The sequence below is a fragment of the Gopherus flavomarginatus genome, chromosome 15, assembly GCF_025201925.1.
Source record: "Gopherus flavomarginatus isolate rGopFla2 chromosome 15, rGopFla2.mat.asm, whole genome shotgun sequence".
NCBI lineage: Eukaryota > Metazoa > Chordata > Testudines > Testudinidae > Gopherus > Gopherus flavomarginatus.
In genome coordinates, this window is record NC_066631.1 from 2,684,456 (window position 1) to 2,704,821 (window position 20,366).

Below are 20,366 nucleotides of genomic sequence, written 5' to 3' on the forward strand. Positions count from 1 at the left end.
AGAGTTGGTGCCTATGGCCCGGAGGCTCCAGTCAGCACCACCAACCGGGCCATTAAAAATCCAGTCAGCAGTGCTGTGGAGCGAAGGCAGGCTAGTCCCTACCTGCCCTGGCACGGCACTGTGCCCCAGAAATGGCCACCAGATCCCGGCTCCTAGGCGGGGTGGGGGGCTCCCCACTCCCGTTGGCCAATGGTAGCTGCAGGGGCGGTGCCTGGGGGTGAGAGCAGCATGCAGAGCCGTCCGGCACACCTCTGCACAGGAGCCAGACCTGCTGGCCACTTCCAGGGCGCAGCGTGGGGCCAGGCCAGGCAAGCCTGCGCCCCAACCCAGTGAACATGAGTGATCCCCCCAGGGAGGGAGAATGTAGTGAGCGGGGGCGGGGCCTGGAGAAGGGGCGGGGCGGGGCCTGGAGAAGGGGCGGGGCTAGGATGTTGGGGGCGGGCCGGGAAAGGGGTGGGGCGGGGAAGGTTTAGGGGGGTTTTGTGGGGCCCGGCGGCAGCGGACTGGGGCGCGAGGGAGGCGGCCCCGGCAGCGCTGGAAGCCGCGGGTTGAGCCTGCCCCTGCCCGGGCCCCGCCTCCGCCTCCGCCTCCCGGGCCCCACCCTCCGCGCACCGCCGGGCTGCGGCGGAGCCTCCGCAGCGCGAAGATGGCGACGCGGGTGTGCGAGAGCCCGGCGCTGCGGCGACTGCTGCGGGGACCCTGCCTGGCCCTGAGCGGAGCCCGGTGAGCCCCGGCTCCCCTCCGGCCGCGCCCCCGACCCCGGCATCGCCCCTCTGAACCGGGTCCCCGACGCGTCTGTCCGCGGAGTCCTGTACCCCCATCACCCCCGGCCCCGACGCGTCCGTCCGCCGAGTCCTGTACCCCCATCACCCCTGCGCCCCGACGCGTCCATCCGCGGAGTCCTGTACCCCCATCACCCCTGCGCCCCGACGCGTCCATCCGCGGAGTCCTGTACCCCCATCACCCCGGCGCCCCTGACGTGTCCGTCCCCTGGGCCCTCGTCACCTCCGGCCCCTGCGCCCCGACACGTCCGTCCGCGGAGTCCCGGACCGCCATCACCCCTGCGCCCCGACGCGTCCATCCGCGGAGTCCCGTACCCCCATCACCCCTGCGCCCCGACGCGTCCATCCGCGGAGTCCTGTACCCCCATCACCCCGGCGCCCCTGACGCGTCCATCCGCGGAGTCCTGTACCCCCATCACCCCGGCGCCCCTGACGTGTCCGTCCCCTGGGCCCTCGTCACCTCTGGCCCCTCCACCCCGAGTGTCTGTCCCCTGGGCCCCTGTTCCCTGCGCCCTGACGTGTCCAGCCCCCGGGTCCCTGTCCCCTCCACCCTGATGTGTCCATCCCCTGTGCCCCTGGTCCCCTGCGCCCCAATGCATCCATCCCTTGGGCCCCTGGCCCCTCCGGCCCCTGCACCCCGACGTGTCCGTCCGCGGAGTCCCGTACCCCCATCACCCCTGCGCCCTGAGGCGTCCATCCCCTGGGCCCTCGTCCCCTGCACCCCGACGCGTCCATCCTGTGGGCTCCCGTCACCTCCAGCCTCTGTGCCCTGACGTGTTTGTCTATGGAGTCCCGTAACCCCATCACTTCTGTGCCCTGATGCATCCAGCCCCTGGGCCCTGACGTGTCCATCCCCGGTGCCCCTGTACCACAATCACCTCCAGCCCCAATGTGCCCATCCCCTCTTCACAATACACCCATTACCCCAGGCCCCTGTCCCCCAATGCGTCCATCCCCTGCGCCCCCATCACCTCCATTACCCCAGGACCGTCCTCCAACGTGTCCATCCCCTGCCCCCATCGCCTCCGGTTCCTGTGCCCCAACCATCCCTAGGGCCCTGTATCCTTATTATCTCAGGCCCCTGTGCCCCAAAGTGTCCATCCCATGCACCCTCCTACCCTCATTACCCCAGGCCTTTGCTCCCAAAGCGTCCGTCTCCTGTTCTCACATGCCCCATTATGTTTGGCCTCTGCCCCCCAAAGTGTCCATCCTCTCCATCCCTGCCCCTCATACCCCCATTGCTTCTGGCCCCTGTGCCAGCCCTTCCAGTGCCCCCCATCTGTGTCCCTTTCCATCCATCACCTCTGCCAAGGGCCTCTGCACATCTGGGACACTGTGTGCTCCCCATCATCCCCTCACCCCTCCCTTCATTAGGGCCACTGTGGGCCCTTTTGTCACCTCTCCCCCGTGTCATCATCTCCCTCCCTATTACCCCCTCCCGGCATGGACCTCTGCACCCCTATTGTCTCTCCCTTCCATCACTGTCACTTTTGCTCTTGGCTTGGGAGCCTTATTCTCTGGTTACCGTAGGCACTTTAGTGTCTGAGTTTGCAAAATCCCCACTCTAAGTTTGGCAAGGGAATTGGGGGGTCGAGGGCAGCTGTTTGAATGTCTGGGGAAGGGCAGGCCCAAGGCTTGAAAGGCCAACAATTAGCTGCAAGTGGTCCCTTCTCCAATGCTCAGGCAGCCACGGTTGGGCCCAGAAGGCAGGGCAGGGCATGCCATGCCATGTGCTCTTGTCCCAGGGTACTGTATTGTTAGGAGAGAGAATGAATCCACTTCCATGAGTTTTGTACGACTGAGGGGAGCAGGAGAGATGGGGGCACCCCTAGGAGCTGACCTGCAATCACGGGGGGTCATTTACGCTTAAACCAAGGGACCTGATTCTGCCCTCCAAGTCTGGAGTAATTGCACTGAGCTCAAAGGAGTAAGAGGAGAAAGGCCTGCAACCCCAAGAGCCTAACCTGGGCATAACAGTTCTGCAGCAGAATAGAGCCCCCAGGTTGATGGCAAACAATCCTGCCCATCCAGCCCGATTTCAAAGCTCTTTGTAACAATGATGTGCCAAGGGACTGATGGGCAACTCAGGCCCCCGGGGGGGTCACTCCCGGCTGCTCTGGATTATTAGGATTCGGAGGATGGAAGGATGCAGGGGGCCCAGTGAAGGTTTGAAATGTTCAGGAAGCATCTGGCAGGCTTGTTTGAAGCCAGGAGGAGGGTTGTTTATCTTTCTCTCTGTTGTTAATGCGTTACTAGAGATTGTAGCATTGGGCAAAGGTCTTGCCAGGCACAAATTGTGGATGTTGTATCTCTGCTGATTTTCATGGGAGAGACAGAGCCGGGGAGATGGATCTGTATCTACATCAGTACACCATGGCAATACTACTCTGGCACCTCCATGATGTTTCCAGCCCTTATGGTTGTGAAGATCAGGGCCACCCAGAGAGGGGGGCAAGTGGGGCAATTTGCCCTGGGCCCTGCAGGGGCCCCCACAGTGGGGTCCTTCACTCACTCTGGGGGCCCTAGAAAACTCTCGTGGGGCCCTGGCCCTGGAACTTCTTTTGTTTCAGGTCTTCGGCGGCGGGAGGTCCTTCCGCTCTGGGACCCACCGCCGAAGTGCCAGGTCTTCGGCAGCAGTTCGCAGACCCCAAGCCCCCTAATTCTCTGGACGGCCCTGGTAAAGATGACTTTCCAAAGATGTCCTGATGCAGCACTGTCTTTCTGAGTCTGCAGCCAGCCTGCAACAATAGCTCTGAGAGAAAGATGCTTCCTTGGTCGTTAGCACTGAAGCCCAACAACACTATAAATGTCGCTGTCACTACTGCACTGTTGATTTGTTTTACCAATGATGAATTGCTGGGATTAGGGGCAGACTTTGAGAGGAGTGTCGCTATCCCACCTGTGTGCACCTTTCACCCCCTTGTGATTTCAGCCCTGGACACAGCCTCTTACTTTGCACGTGCAGGTGAAGAGTTTGGAGAGGCCACCTCTAGAAGGTCTTGGACTGAAGGTGGCGCATCCTGCGTTAGTGGGGTTAAACAGGAGGCAGCCTGACAAGGGTCCCTGGCACAGGCTTCTCTACGCTGTGCCACATTTAAGCCTGCTCCTTTTCCTGAAGAGCCACAGATTGGACAGGCACCCGAACCGTGTCTGCAGGGCCTCTGCTGGCAGACTCTGAAAAGGAGCTGCACAGCCAAGCCCATGCACTGCAGTGCTGTGCATTCCCCTTGGCTGGGGTGCCGCCCTTCCTCTTGGCTCTGGGGAGCGGAGTTCTGAAACTCTGGGGTGTACTTTAATCCCTGTTCTTTGGTATTAGGACCTCAGTTGTTAATTACCAAGGATTCCTTGAAGAAATGTTGCTTCCTGTGTTTTACATGCAAGTATTTTTGAGCCTGTGGCAGTCAATGTCTGCCTATTTTTGGTTGATAAAATGTGCTTGTCCTCCTCTCTAAGCAAGTGGACCCAATTAAAACCCCCGGACTAATGCAGCAAGCTGCCTCAGTGGCACATCTCCCCTTGAACAGAGCCCTGAACCCTGCCCCCTCTGGCAAAACCTTGTGTTGACAAATAGGCCAACGTGCCCTGAAGGTGCTGCACTAGCCAGCCTGATCCAGTGGGGGTGGGGGATTCGAATTCCTGAACGCCTGGGGGAGAGCAGTTTGGAGGAGGGGTCTGTGTTGCTCGCTGCCAGTGCCCTGCGCTCTGATCCCCTGAGGATTTAGGTGTTCTCAGAGGACCGGTTCCTTACACAGGTAACAAGACTAGTTCAATTAGGTGGCTGTGTTACGGATTTTCTTCCTCATCTGGCCCTGTTCAGTTACCTGCTCTTGGCTACTGGGACATTGCTCCTGGCAGAGTGTAAGTCAGTCCTCCAGGACCTCTTTCTGGGCAGGGACTTCAGACCGCTAGGGAACCCAGCAGTGCATGGCAGATACCTCCTGTTGCTGTTGACAGCCTGTGGGTGCCAGAGAGAGAGGACCTGACTGCAGCCCTGTATTCACTCCCTCCTACGCCTCGGCCCATCTCTGCCTTTGCTGACCTCTGCGCCTTCTTCCAGGGGATACTCCAGGGACAGCGAGGGCAGCTGGTTCCGCTCACTCTTTGTCCACAAAGTGGATCCCCGAACGGATGCTCATTCCACACTCTTGTCGAAGAAAGAAACCAGCAACCTGTACAAGATCCAGTGTGAGCTGCCCCTCTCCTTGTCCTTCCCTTGGCTCCAGGCCACTGCAATCTACACACCAGCATCAGGGAGGGCGGTCAGTGTTCAGGGGTAGCCTTGTCATTTGTGGGGCTCCTACCTGCTGGCGGTGGATCTGGAGGCCCCCCCACCCATGCCAGTCCTGCTGGGGGAGTGCCTCCATCTCCACTCCTCCCCCTACCCCTCCCTGGGCCATGCAGTGAGCTGCAGGGCCCCAAGCAGATGTTTACTTTCTGTGTGCTTAAAGCTGGCCCTGCGTGGGTGTGGAGGCTCGTCTGCCCTCTGAGCTGGGGACAGTAGGGGAGGGGAATCTGATTGGCAAATCACCCAGCTGGCCGGGGATGGGCCTGCCAGGAGGTTAATAACCTTCTCGGGGATACAGCTCTCGGGTGCACGCGCAGACAGGGTTCTGCTCACGCACCTCGCTGCCCTGCATGCCCCTGCTGTCCAGTCCTGCCCATCTCCCCGATGTGCCCTGCAGCGCCCCCTGCTGTTCGCTTCCTGGTGTTCTTGAAGCTGAGACTGGCAGTCGTGCCACGTCAGAGGCTGGTTCCTGGTCTCCAGTGCCTGACCCTGCTGTGCGTTAGAACCAGGGTTGTGCAGAGAATCATGGTGTGGGGCAGGAGGGAGTTGGGGTACATGAAAGCAGTGTTACTGCTCGGAGAGTGAGAGCTGCATGGAGGCCAGACGCCCCCATGTCACTTTGTGCAGCCCAGGAAGATAGCTGGCTGCTCTTAGCCCTGCCCTTGTGTTCCCTGCGGCTTGGGGCTGAATTTCTGCCCTGCTGACGTGACTTTTCCTGTCTGTTTCCTTGCTGCAGTTCACAATGTGAAGCCCGAATGCCTGGACGCTTACAACAGCCTGACGTGAGTGTCGCCCCCACCCGCACCTCTGCAGTGACAGGAGCCTGTGGGGCAATAGGTTCTAGCGGGGTTGACTGTTGGAGCTGTTCCTTGTACGGGCCCCTGTGTAGGGAGGAGCAGGGCCTTGTGGGTAAGGCACAGGACTGGGAGTCAGGACTCCTGGGTTCTGTGTGACCTTAGGCAAATCACTTCCCCTTTCTGTGCCTCAATTTCCCTGTCTGTAAAATAGGGGAAGGGATTCTGACTCACCCCTCGCTGGGCTGCGGGGTTTCACTCGTGTGTTTCCAAAGTGCTTTGAGACCCTCAGCAGGCTGATGTGAGAGCCTCAGCTCTGCCTCTAAGCTTCCTTCTGCAGCTCCATGTTCATTCCCCAGCCACTGCTCCTGCTCCCCCTTCTATCCCATCTTTCTTCCCTGTCCCGTGAAACCCAGGTTCACGGACTCTGAATTGCCCCTAGCCTCTGTTTGGGATGATCACTGGATGATTTCCTGCTCTGTTCATTCCCTCTGGGGCACCTGGCATTGGCCACTGTCAGAAGGCAGGGTCCTGGGCTAGAAGGACCTTTCAGTCTGACCCAGTCTGGCCTTCTTATGTCCTATGAGGCCAGTGCATCCCTCCTGCTGTCTCCAGGGCCTTGGCTTTCAGTATTGCTCAAGGAAGCATGAGTGTGTCAGCTTGAGTTGACTCACTATGTTGCACATGATGCAGCTCATCCCTCGCAACCAGCACTTTGCTCCAGTTCATGCCCAAGACATTCCGTGCTGGGTTGGAAGGGTGAGTTGGGCGGGCATGGGTGGAGTCTTGGCCAGGACCAGCCCGTTACCCCCTGTAAGGGGTGGGGGGAGTGTTTAGTCACTGCCAGAGCCCTGTGTTCTCTCACACTGACCCCAGGCCCCAGCCTGCACTGGTATCTCTGCCTTGGAGTGGCAGCTGGTGCAGCCCCCCATTAGCTGGAGGGGTGAGGAGAGATTCCAACCGTTCCCACTGCCAGCTTCAGGTCTCTGCCTCCTGCTTCCCCATCTGCCTGGTCCCTCATAGCCTGGGCAGCAGGAGGAAGGACCTTAAATGCAGCTCTTCTGCAGGGCAGTCTGAGCCACCCATAGGCATTGCCCCGTGACCCTTCTGCATCCTCTGCAGGGAGGAGGTGCTGCCCAAGCTGCACTCAGACACCGATTACCCTTGCGACCTGGTTGGGAACTGGAACACGTGGTACGGAGAGCAGGACCAGGCAGGTGAGCAGGTGGCCGTTGGGCAGGACTCGTGGGCTCACGGGGTGGGCATTGCGCAGCCTTTGGTGGCCCAAGGTGCAGCCTGAAAGGTTGCAGGAAGCAGGCAGCTCAGGAGACGTGTTCCCTGCCCTACCAAGGGCTGGGCTCATTGACTTGGGGTGCGGGATGGAGACCTGAACTATTCATTGCCCAGAGCTGGCCTCAGATGCACAGCTTGTACTTCTCTCTGTGGCTGCCCTGCTCTCTGGTGGAAACAGACTGAAATGCAAGTGAGAGGAGGGTTCAAATTAAACCAGGGGTCTCAAACTCCCGGCTCGTGGGCCACTGCGGCCTGAGAACCTCCCCAATGTGGCCTGTGGGGCTCCAGCAGTTTTGGGGCAGGGTCTCTCCCTTGGCCCACCTGCCGCCCCTGGGCACACCCCCCACCCCACATCCCCTGGGCAATTTACATGGCCCGAGGCCCTGCCCACCACTAGCAGCGCAGCGGAGCTAAAAGGCTTCTGCCTGCTCGCTCCAGGGGCTGCCGGGCCCTCCCTGTGGCCCAGGGGTGGGGCTGTGCCTCCACACGCTGCCCCCGCCTCCAGCACCCTGGCAGCCAATAGGACGCTGCAGGGACGGTGCCTGGGGCAGCAGTGTGTGGAGGCCCCCCAGCCTGCCCCGCCTTGGAGCTCCAGATAAGTGCTGCACCCCCGACCCCTTCCCAGAGCCTGTACCCCCCCCCACCCCCATATAGGTACCTAGTGAGAGAAAAGCCACACTTGAAGATGGTCAAACATACCCTAGGCCCCAGTCCTGCCCAGATGCACGTGGTCAGTGTGACATGCTGTACCTTGGGGGAGCACCTCGCCCTGTAACCCCCCCCATTCCTTATGTGTATATATATTGTGATATTGCAGGTAAAGCAGGCCATGTGAGGTATCAGGATCTGCTGAAAGTCACTGTTTTATCTACATATGTATGTCATTAGTGCTCCTGTACTGCCAGGCTCTTATCTTGAGCAGACGCTGTCAGTCATGTCAAATCATATGGGTGGTTTTCTGATGTGGGCAAACTCGCATTTTGGTCCAGCTCACTTATTGTCACTTGGGACTTGAACCTAGGTCTCTGGCTGTAAAGAAGGAGAAGCTAACCCAGCACCCCCTCTCCACAGCTCCCATCAGCCCCTCTTGTGCCTAGGGTCGATAGCACAGATGAACTCAGAAGCAACAAAGCAAAGTCATGCAGAAAATCCTCCTTGCCCAGCATGGGGTAGCGAATCAGTGATGGGCCAAGGAGGGTGAAATTGGCAGCAAAGGTCAGGGCTGCAGCACTACTCCACACTAGCCCAGAAAGGAGGCCTAGCTGTGGAGAGAGAGCCATGGGTTGTGGTGTGTATGTACTGACTTTCTCCGATCCTGCTGGGCAGGTCGCCTGGCTCTGGCCTGGCCGCCTCTGCCCTTGGCTGAGACAGGGTGGAGTTTGCAAGACAGGTGGAATTAGCCCTGGAGCATGGGGCAGCTTGGGTGGAGTGCTTGGGTCCCTGGACAGTCGCTGACCACTCGTGTTCGCATCATAAGGACTCCCAGCCAGGCCTGACTCTCTCGTTGCAGTGCACCTCTGGCGTTTCTCCGGCGGGTACCCGGCACTCATGGACTGTATGAACAAACTGAAACAGAACAAGGTATCGCACACTTCACCATAGCTCCTCCTAAGCATAATTCCACCTCAGCTCTGTCGTACGCCCCCACAAGGCGCTGCATATGCACTGACCCCATGTCAGGTGATTGCAGTCTCTCTGCCATGTGCACCATGCCCCTCCCCCAGCCGGCAGCTCTCTGCCTCCCCTTCTTCCCCATGCAGGTGCTCCAGGCAGTTTGCCCCCCGAGCCCCTGGGCACAGTGGAACCCTGGTGCGCCATCGCTGGGATTCGTGCTCCCAGCCCCTGGGGGCAGCGGCATCCCTCAGCTGTTGTTCTTTGCAGGAGTACCTGGAGTTCCGCAAGGAGAGGAGTACGATGCTGTTGTCTCGCAGGAACCAGTTACTCCTGGAATTCAGTTTCTGGAATGAGCCTTTGCCCCGGGTCGGGCCCAACCTCTATGAGCTGAGAACGTACAAGCTAAAGGTAAATTGCTCCTTCCGGAGCCCCGTGGGGGAGCAGCGACCAGGGCTGCTTACTGAGCTAAGGACAGTAGAGCAGTGAAGCAGCACGGCCTTTAGACCTGTCCACAGGCAGGTCCCTTGCTCAGAGCAGGGTTCTGGGAACCCCAAACCCTGGGAACTAATCCTTGTCTTCCAGATAGTTTCAGGAACTAAATCAATGGGGGACACTGCTCCTCCATCTGATAAATGACTGGTACAAACAAGAATGTTTTCCCTCAAAGCGCCTTCAAGCACCCCCACATATGCAACAGCAATAGTCTAGAGCAGTGGTTCTTAACCTGTACTGCAGCCTGCACCCTTTTGGTGCTCAGAATATGTTCTCGCACCCCTTAGCAAAAATCGTTGAAGTAGGTCAGTTCTTTAAATCTAGGTATATCATAACTATAGAATGAAAGACATTGAATTATATATTTTAATTTCACAGTAAAATTAAGAATACTTGAAAAATTACACACTTTTTTAAAGTTCACCGGCTCAGTGACTCTTCTGCTGTTGCTTTTGTTCAATGATGTTCGAGAAACGAGGAACTTCTTTTTGAAATAGCCACACGCATGTTATCACTCGCATTTAGGTGGTTTCTGGCCTTTGTTTTGATGTGTAAGAGTGATGAAAATCCTATCTCACACAAGTGTGTAGTCGCAAATGGCACAAGGATCTCCAACTCTGTCTTCGTCAGTTGTGGAAACAGTGCTAGTTGAGCACATCAGATGTGTTGAGTTCATTTAAGTGTGTGAATACATCTGCCATGTACTCTAGGCAAAGGATGAACTCTCTATTTTCAAAGTCATCAACTAAATTACTGCTTTGGTTACAAAGAAACTGACTTATTTCTTCGTGCATTTCAAAAATACGAGTAAGCATTCCGCCACGGGAAAGCCACCTCACTTCTGTATGGAAAAGGAGGACAGTGTGCTCAGCACCAATTTCGTCGCAAAAAGCACAGACAAGGCAATGATTTAGAGCACATCCTGGATGAAGTTTCCTGTGCTCACCACAGTAGACAAAGTATCCTTCAATCTTGTAGGCAAAGTCTTCGCGGCAAGTGCATGACAGTGCAACATACAATGTGTGATCGTGATATGAGGTACTTCTTTCTTTACATAGGCAACAAATCCTGAATTTTTTCATAGCATGGCAGGGGCACCATTGGTGCAAATTGATCCACACATATCAGGCGTTATCTTGTGCTTCAAAAAGAGGGGTGATGAGATTGACCCGTCGATTCCTTTTGTAGTTAGTTGCAGTGGTTCACAGAACAAGAATTCTTCTAAGATTTCTTTCTCTTCTACGTACCATACCTGCCGAAAGGGCATCTTGCACGCCCAGGGGGTGTGTGCAGCCCAGGTTAAGAACCACTGGTCTAGAGCACAGGGTGAGGAGCTAGGTGGGCCCACCTGGCTCAGACCATTTGATCTGCTACCCTGGTCTGGCAGTGGCCTGTGCCTGATGTTTTGGGGGAGTGAGCACCTCAGTTAATACAGCTAGTCAGCTCTGCCCTACCGTACAGGGTGGGTGATGGTGTGGGATTCCTGTCTGGCCCAGGTGGGCAAGCAGAGCCTGAGAATGACCTTGATCCCCAGCTTACAGAGGATAAATGCAGTCGTGACATGGTTTTAATTCCTTCTCTTTCTTTCCAGCCAGGGACCATGATCGAGTGGGGGAATAACTGGTAAGCATTGAACCTTCAAGCCTCTTTGTATTCCAGACTAGCAATCCCAGTGCTGTGCAGAGTGGGAACAGAGCCCAGCCCTGCAGGGGTCTCTGGCTGGACAGGGATCCATAAATGATCTGGAAAAAGGTGAACAGTGAGGTGGCAGATGATACAAAACTACTTAAGATAGTTAAGTCCCACGCAGACTGCGAAGAGCTACAAAAGAATCTCTCAAAACTGGGTGACTGGGCAACCAAATGGCAGATGAAATTCAGTGTTGACGAATGCAAAGTAATGCACATTGGAAAACATAATCCCAGCTATACATATAAAATGATGGAGTATGAATTAGCTGTTACCACTCAAGAAAGAGATCTTGGAGTCATTGTGGATAGTTCCCTGAAAACATCCACTCAGTGTGCAGCGGCAGTCAAGCCAACAGAATGTTGGGCATCATTAAGAATGGGATAGATAATAAGACGGAAATATCAGATTGCCTCTATATAAACCCATGGTACATCCACATCTTGAATACTGCATGCAGATCTGGTCACCCCATCTCAAAAAAAATTTATTGGAATTGGAAAAGGTTCAGAAAAGGGCAACACAAGTGATTAGGGGTATGGAACAGCTTCTGTAAGAGGAGAGATTAATAAGACTGAGACTTTTCAGCCTAGAAAAGACAAGTAAGAGGAGATATGCTAGAGGTCTATAAAATCATGGCTGATGTGGAGAAAGTAAATAAGGAAGTGTTATTTACTACTTACAACACAAGAACTAGGGGTCACCAAGTGAAATTAATAGGCAGCAGGTTTAAAACAAACAAAAGGAAGTATTTTTTCACACAACACACAGTCAACCTGTGGAACTCTTTGCCAAAGGGTGTTGTAAAAGCCAAGACCTAACAGGGTTCAAAAAAGAACTAGATAAGTTCATGGAGGATAGGTCTATCAATGGCTATTAGCCAGGCTGGGCGGGGATGGTGTCCCTAGCCTGTTTGTCAGAAGCTGAGGGTGAGCGACAGGGAATGGATCATTTGACGATTACCTGTTCTATTCATTCCCTCTGGGGCACCTGCAACTGGCCACTGTCATTGGACAGGATACCGGGCTAGATGGACTTTTGGTCTGACCCAGTACGGCCGTTCTTATGTAGTGCCAGTCCATCCAGCTTTAACTGAAATCTCACCTCTCTGGAACTGCCCCTTGAATGCCATGAGCTCCATAAACGAGGCCCAAAGCAGAGCAGCCAGCACCTTGCATCACCGTATGCTGAAGGAGACCACATTAAGCGCTTGTGTTGGGAATGTGAGCAGCAGGATGCTGGGAGTTGGAGCACTAGGCTCAGAGTCAGAAGACCCAAGTTCTAGTCCTGTTGATGCTGTACGTTATTTGTGATGTGGTAGAACCCAAAGGCAGCTCCAAACAGGGAGCAGGACCCCATTGTACTAAAACATCCCTGCCCCAAGATGTCACAGTCTGGCATGTGATCAGAGCCACAGGAGCAGTAGTGACTCACTCAAGGTCACATAATAAGCTGCTGAGTGACCTTGGACAAGTTACTTCATCTCTCCATGCTTCAGTTTCCCCAGCAGGGAGCTGTACCGGCTTTGTATACGTGCTCTGAGGTCATTTTCCCTCAATTCTTTCCTTTCTCCTGCACCAAGCTTTCCTTTCACCTCTTTGCTCAATGCTGGATGCTTCTCCAGCTGAGGCAGTGGCCTTCCATGGGTAACATCCGCTCACTGTTCTGTGGCCGAGAACACAGACCACTGTATAGTTGGACCCAAACAGTACTGAAGATCAGAGTAATTGCAAGGCCAGTCCAGCTAAACACCTGAGTAACCCAGTTGACTTCAGGATTGCCTAGTGGTTAAAGCACTGGGAGTCAGGAGAGCTGGGTCCATTTCCTGCCTTTGTCACAGACTCTCTGCATGACCTTGGGCCAGACACTTAACATCTGTGAGCCTCAGTTTCCCCATCTGTAATGTGGAGACAATGCTTCCTCCCTACCTCGGCTGGGTATTAGGAAAAGACCCTTTCTGGGGCAGGGAGTATTTCTTACTATGTGTTCATACAGCGCCTAGCCCAACGGAGGCCTGGATCTCAGCTGGAGATTCTAGCAGCCACTGTAATATAGCTACAAAGAACTTACAAGGCGCCTTGCCCCTATGGTGATGGTCCCGTTGTGGGTAGCTGACACAAGGGAAGGCTGCAGGATTGGGCCAATAGTGGGAGGTGAGTGGCTGCATTGTACGATCTCAACTATTGTTGCAATGTGGAAATGGACTCTAGTAGCGTATAGAGGGGGGTCTGCATTGGGCAAAAGCAGTCTGGTCTTTTCATGCCAGCATTGGCCGTGTCTTAATTACATGTATCCAAAATAACATACAAGCATCTCTAATACCAAGGTGGGGGCTGCTATTGTATTGAAGTTATGGCATGTGTAAGGCTCTGGCTAGGTGCTTATATTGTTCTTGTCACCCTTGTAGCCTCTGAGCACCACCCACTCATTAATGGATTTTATCCCCACCCTCAGATGGGGGGGTATTAGCCCCATCATACAGGATCTTAGGTGCAGGCTAGAAGATGTGACTTGCCCAAAGTCTGTGATGGAGCCAGGTATTGAACTCAGGTCTGCTGAGACTTAGTGCAGACAAGTCCCCTGTCTGTTGGGCCATCCTTCCGCCTGAATCTCAGTTGAACTTTCACTACTTTCTTTGCTCTGTTTTCTCACTCTCTTGCTGTTAATTTCTTCCTCTTAGCTGGAGGAACCAGGTAAAGCCTGGCCTGTTCTGATTGCATGTACAACACACTACATACGTGAGAATGGTGCCCTTTAGTGCCAGGCCTATGGCGACAAGAACAGCCTGCTACTTCTTCCCTGTGGATGTTGTTTCTCCTGTAGTTCTAAGGGTTGAGGCCTGTGTGTCTTGTGCTGATGTCTCCTAGTTCAAGCCCTGCTGCTGACCATGGCAATATCCATATGACCACGTCTTATTGCACATGGGTGATGTCGAGTATGTTTGGCTAGCCAGTAGCCTGGGATCATTAAAGGAGACTTGCATAGCAGGAGGTTGGATAATTAGGCTTCTATGGAAACTTCAAAATGCCTCTGGCAATGCCGGTTGCATCCCAGAGCAATACCACCTAATTGCTTCTCTCCTCCTATGTCTTTGCTAGGGCTCGAGCCATTAAATACCGTCAGAAAAACCAGGAAGCCGTGGGTGGGTTCTTCTCCCAGATTGGAGAGCTGTATGTCGTTCATCACCTCTGGGGTAGGTGGCTTTCCTTTTCCTTGAGTATTTATTAGCCATTGTCTGGCCTGAGCTTCAGCTGGTGAGTAACTTTGCTCTGCCAGCACCTCAGCACAAGGGTCCTGCTTTTGCGAGGATGCATCCTAGAGCATGAAATGCCCATGTGCCCTCTCTTGCCACTTAATCAACTTCAGACCCTGGCTGTTCCGAAAGGGAGATTTAGTTTGATTGCTGGGCCCTAAATTTGTTCCCTTATCCCCTCCCCCAACACCCTCCTAACACATACACGCCATCACCAACACCTGTTTTCACCCTCACGCCTGCTTTCAGAGGCTGGTCCTTATTGCACTGCTGAAAGCATTGTAAGATGGTTTATTATCACCAAGTGCCTTTAAAGCTGCTCCTGCCCCATCAGTTACATTTTGTATCTCCTGAATTGTACCTAGCACTGAGAGCTGGGCAGAGAGCAGGGATTCCATTTCAGGGCGGGGTTTGAGGTTTTATTCCTGTTCCGAACACACCGCAGTATTTCTCAGTTCTGATATTGAATTACCGGAGCACATAGGAGCAGGAACCCATTGTGCTAGGCATGGTACAAATGCAGAACAAAAAGACACATTCTCCACCCAGCCATACTGGGAGCCCCAGCTCTGGGGCAGTCCACCTGGTGGGCTGATGGGGAGCCAGGGACCTGACAGCCCTGCCAACCCAGGCTCCTGAGGAACTGGGAATCTGAACTCTCTGGGTATGTCTACATTGCAATTAACACCCCCCACCCCGGGCTGGCTTGTGTCAGCTGACTTGCAGGGCTGCAAAAACTGCAGTGTAAACATTCGGGCTTGGACTGGAGCCCAGGCTCTGAGATCCTCGTCCCGGGCTCCTTCTTGAGCCTGAACGTCTACACCACAATTTTACAGCCCCATAGCCTGAGTCAGCTGACATGGGCCACCTGGAGATGATTAACTGCAGTGTAGACCTACCTACCCCCAGGCTCTGGGCTTTCTATCAGTCCTCCAGGCTGGCAGGAAAACAGACAGGTTTGCAATGGCAGGCAGGGTTCCATCAGGTTCATTCTGGTTTCTGGTGGAATTCCACCAAAATCAACAGTCCCGCAAAACATGTCCAAATTCTAAGGAAAAAATGTTTCATCCAAAATTTTCCTACTAGGTCTAGTTACCGCTGCTGCTTGGCAACCACAGCCCAATTGACTAGGGCAGATGCATGTGAGTTTTAAAATAGGAACATTGTACGTTTCCTTTGTGCCTGTCATCAGGAAGGATCCCTGTGTGTTTTGCAAACTGCTTCCAAAGAGAGGGCCAACAAAATGCAGCCAACTCTGGGGTGGAACATGGTAGCTTGGTTTAATGATGCTTGGCAGCATACACAACACTTTAGGACAAGGAGTGAAAATAACTCTGTATCCAGTTGAGAGGGTAGGGAAGAGAGTGCTGTTACTCACACGGAAATCTGATGGAAAGAGACTGGGGAGAACCCCTAGCTCCTGCAAAAAAGCAATCAGCTGAGATGGCCATGAACCACTTCTGAGCAGCCTGCAAAGTGTCTGTGGCCAGCCTGCCACTGCTGCATCTCTTCTCCAGTGCAAGGGCACCCATGTGAAATGGGTTTGGTGGGTCTCAGCCCAATTCGAAGTGGACAGTTATCCTCATCACAAAACCCACCATTAACACTGGCTCCGATTGGCACCTTTGGTAGGATTGAATTGGTCCTGGAGAGTGAACCTTCCACTGCTTTCATGTACACAACCCTCCTATCAGAGACCCTCCTCCCAGCCTCCCACCCATAGCATTAAAGCACACCATAGAGACACACCAAGACTTAGACTGGGCTGCTCCCTTTTGCCTGGATTTCTTGCTAAGCTGCTGCTGGCAGCAAACACTAGACATCAGCAAATGTGGGGGATGCCCCCACCTCCACACCTGTCATTTTCTTCTTTCAGCCTACAAGGACCTACAGTCCCGAGAGGAGACAAGGAATGCTGCCTGGAGGAAGCGAGGCTGGGATGAGAATGTGTACTATACAGGTGAGTGCTTCTCTGGACTGGCTGCTGCTGTGAACTCTAATCCTCATGTTCCAGGGCCGAAGCCAGTTGTGAGCTGTGGTCAGGAAGAAAAGCCCCCTATGATATAGTGTTGCCCAGTGAGGGATTATATGCTTTCCTATGAAGTAGTATTGGCTGCTCACAGCCAGAAAGAGGATACTGGAGCAGCTGGACTATGTGCATTCTGTTGTGGCACACTCTATCTCCTCTATAGCCAGCACTTCACCGTTACTCTTTTTCAGAGTGCCTCCTGGGAGGGGTTGGAATCAGTGTAAATGAGATCTCTCCTATAATCAGTGCGCTGCAGTGCCTCCTGCTGGTAGAGTGGAGTGGCATGGAGCTCCTCGGGAGCCAAAGCTGTGGAAGAGTTTACAGCTCCCTCTGCCCAGGGCTCCCATGCACAGTGATGTTCCTTTTGCTTTGCAGTCCCCCTGGTTCGGAACATGGAGTCTCGGATCATGATCCCCCTGAAGATCTCCCCCCTCCAGTGAGACCTCTCCAGCGCAGGAGTCGGCAGACAGACAGGAGTGAGACTCACTGGGGTGTCTCTGCATTTCCCCCGAAGGAGTCTGTCCCCTTTTCTGTCTCTCTCAGTTCAAGGCCATGCTCCTAGCCCAGGTGCTTCCCTATTCCCAGGCTGCTCGGCTCTGTTGGGATCACTGGTGGGAGATGGATGAAGTAGGCTGAATCAGCACAAGGCTGCACATGGTTTCCTGTCTCTGGGTCCCCAGCTCTATATGAATGGGCCATGGAGACTGAACTCCCCTTTGCCCTAACACTGTTCTGGGGAGGCCGCTGGGGACTGAGAGACATGACCATAGAGCACAGCATAGCTGAGCTATGCCCCTGTGGTGAGCTTAATACAGACACCGAGCTAGCTAGACCAGTGCTTGCTGCTCTCTGGGTGCTGAGACAATGTTCAGGCATCTGAAGTTTTAAGCCCCGCTCCCCTGCAAGCCGTTCCTCCCAGCACTGAGGAGTGACTGCTGCTGGTTTTCTTTCCAGCATGCCACTGGGAGGGACCCTTCATCATGCCTGGTTGTGTCTGTTACCATGAATGTTAGCACATGGCTAGCCTGGTGTAGGGGAGAACTCCGCCTTCCTCGCCCGGGTTGGAATTCCAGTTCCTGATGTAGCGTCCTGTTCCCAGTGAATCTTGGCGCTACCTGTATCCTTGGGAACAGGAAGTCCTGCCTGCTGATGGAACCAGACTGTAGCACCCCACCAGACTCCCTTTGTAGGGAGGTGTATGCTGGAAAGTGGATGTGGAGCCCAGCATGTCCTTTCATGTAATGGCTCCCAGTTCCAGTTAACTGACCTTACAAGTCCAAAGGCTTTTATCTGCCCACTCCTGACCTGACACCGTGGCACTCGGTGCTGGGAAGGTCTGATATACAGGGTGGTGTATCCTGGTGGCTTTGGTGGGAGCCGAGGGCATACAACAGCAGGCAGGATTGAGCCCTTGGTTCAGAAGCTGCAAATGAAGCAGAGTCCTTCTCCCCTTTCCATTATCCCTGTGAATAATTAGAGTTTAGCTAACACTAGAAGCCACCTTCCAGAACTGCGTTAGCTCAGCTGACGTGAAAAGTACAAGCTGGGCTTTGTCAACAGATCTGCATCTTGTCTGCTCTGGCAAAAATAGTACATGCAGCAGCTGTAGCAGTAGCTGTGTGGCCAAGACTTCTGCTGCCCCGGGGTCTAGTGCTGTTCAGATCGAGACTACGAGCCATGAGCTCTTTCCATGCTGCAGCTTCTGTGAATAGAGGGTCCATTTGTCCCAGCACGTACACAGCCCCAAGGAGCAGATACATGAAATGAGGTGCCAGTTTTAATCACTTTTCTTACATCTTAAGGCCCAGTCTTGCAATCCAATCCATGCACCAATGCAGAATGCCCTTGACTTCAATGGGCCTCCCTGCTAAATGCAATTTGATTGGAGGTTTGGGCCCGTAGGTTTTAGAGAGGAACCATGTCTCTCTCTTGAAGACTTCGGTTCCTTCCTTGTGTGTGCAGCCATCAGTCACAGGGCTGTTTGTACCTATCCTCAGCATGGAGGAAAGAGAGAGGAGAGGTGGTCATCAATCTACACGGGCCTTTCTGACAGAGGTCAATTCCTCTTGTGCATTATTTATCTTAATTATGACTAATGGCTATGTGGCAAGCAACAAAAAAGATCTGTTTTGTGTGTGAAGCATTTTCCATGTGGGGGCTTGTGTGCGTCTGATTGCAAATGTAACTAAATATTTCCTATGCTAGCCTTGGTCTCTCTCATTGCGTGGAGTGCAATGCAACCTGATGTGGGATGGGATCTTTGAGCAGGTGTCTTTTCCAACTTGCTGTACAGCCATAGTACGTAAAGCAGGCTGTAAAGTCCAAACTTGCCCCCTCCTGGGGGCTGCTGATTTTTGTTAGTAAAGCCATAATGTCTGCTCAGATTTTCTTCCTAGACTTGTCTGTTCCTAGGGTTCTTCTCTCAGGACTGCCTAGGTCCTTTGTCTCCAAGAGAGCCACTCCCACCTCTCTCATGTCCAAGCGGGGCAATGAGCCACCTACCTTGGAGAGTCAACAGAAACCACTTAATTTTTTCTCAGCAGAATGAGCCCCGCTGGTTTGTTCAAGGTACAAACTATCTCAAAGCATGCTCAGAACCGTGTAAGGTAGTGATGAATACCTGGTGCACTGTTGTATAGTCATTGTATGGATACTCTATAGTTTTCAGGCGTAAGGCCATTTAAACAAAGGATTGAGATGCACAAGGAAGAGAAGATTAGTAGACATGAGAAGGCAGGATGACAGAGAGAGACTTTTTAGATAGCAGTGGCTGTGAAGGGGTTTTGTACCATCTGTGGTGGGGTTACAGGAGACGAGACGATGGAAAAGGCACCAAGTACCCCTGTCCTAATAAGAGGGCTAGTGCTGCCTCAACGACCTTAGGGTGCTGAGCAGAGGTTGGCACTATGCAGAGAAAGGATCTCAGCAAAGTTCTGCTTTGAGAGTTATGTTTTCATAAGGTCAGAGTCAATCAGCCCCTTTATGTGAGGCTGTAGAGAAATCATATCACTGAGGTTCAAAGACAGAGCTAAATGTGCAGGAGTGTGACAGGTATATGGGATGTCATATCACTGCTAATGTGTAGGGTGACCATCTGCATATCCAGTATGTGCTTCTTCATGTTCCTTGTGCAACTCTCCTCTTCCATCCAAGGCTCTCAAAGAGTCTTACTGATGTTGATAAATGAAGCCTTGCAGCCGTAGGAGGCATTAGCCCCATTTTACTGAGAGGGAAACCAAGGCACAGAGAGGGGAAATGTTGTGCAGTGTGTCAGCAGCAGAGTCAAGAATAGAAGCCAGATCCTGTGCTTCCCTGCCCTATGCTTAAGCCAGGTGACTGGCCTCCTGCCCTGGTGATCTTTCCTCTCCCTAACCAACCTAAGGCCCCATTTGTCTTGTCAAAACCTATTCTGCTAGGGGACTTCTTTACAAGCCAGTAGCCCCATGCCATGATTAGTGTTGTGGAGAAGCCAAGACAGCAGCATGCTTTAGCTGTGGCAATGGAAATGAGGTTAGAAACCAGTGTGGTCCTGTCTATGCTGTGAGAGTGAGCTGTGTTAGAACTGCCCTGGGGATCAGAGAAGAATCATAGAAATTAGGATTGGAAGAGATCTCAGGAGGTCATCTAGTCCAACCACCTGCTCAAAGCAGGACCAATCTCCAACTAAATCATCCCAGCCAGGGCTTTGTCAAGCTGGGCCTTAAAACTTCTAAGGAAGGAGATTCCACCACCTCCCTAGGTAACCCATTCCAGTGCTTCACCACCCTCCTAGTGAAATAGTGGTTCCTAATATTCAAGCTAGACCTCCCCCACTGAAACTTGAGACCCTTGTTCTGTCAGCTGCCAACACTGAGAATAGCCTAGCTCCATCCTTTTTGGAGCCCCCTACTTCAGGTAGTTGAAGGCTATCAAATCCCCCCTCACTCTTCTCTTCTGTAGACTAAATAAGCCCAATTCCCTCAGCCTCTCCTCATAAATCATGTGCCCCAGCTCCCTAATCCTTTTCATTGCCCTCAGCTGGACTCTCCAATTTGTCCACATTCCTTCTGTATTGGGGGGCCCAGAACTGGATGCAATACTCCAGATGTGGCCTCACCAGTACTGAATATAGAGGGGAATAATCACTTCCCTCAAT

At 53.5% G+C, this 20,366-nt stretch overlaps 1 protein-coding gene across 1 annotated transcript; it reads left to right on the plus strand.

Annotated features, from left to right (window-relative positions):
- The first annotated feature begins 584 nt into the window (after positions 1–584).
- On the plus strand, positions 585–18,435 carry NIPSNAP1 (nipsnap homolog 1). Its single transcript, XM_050923867.1, has 10 exons — positions 585–723; positions 4,840–4,967; positions 5,804–5,849; positions 6,984–7,078; positions 8,665–8,735; positions 9,036–9,176; positions 10,852–10,883; positions 14,048–14,142; positions 16,079–16,162; positions 16,607–18,435. Exons 1-10 carry the CDS (start codon positions 647–649, stop codon positions 16,669–16,671), a joined length of 834 nt encoding a protein of 277 aa, XP_050779824.1. The 5' UTR covers positions 585–646; the 3' UTR covers positions 16,672–18,435.
- Positions 18,436–20,366: the final 1,931 nt, after the last annotated feature.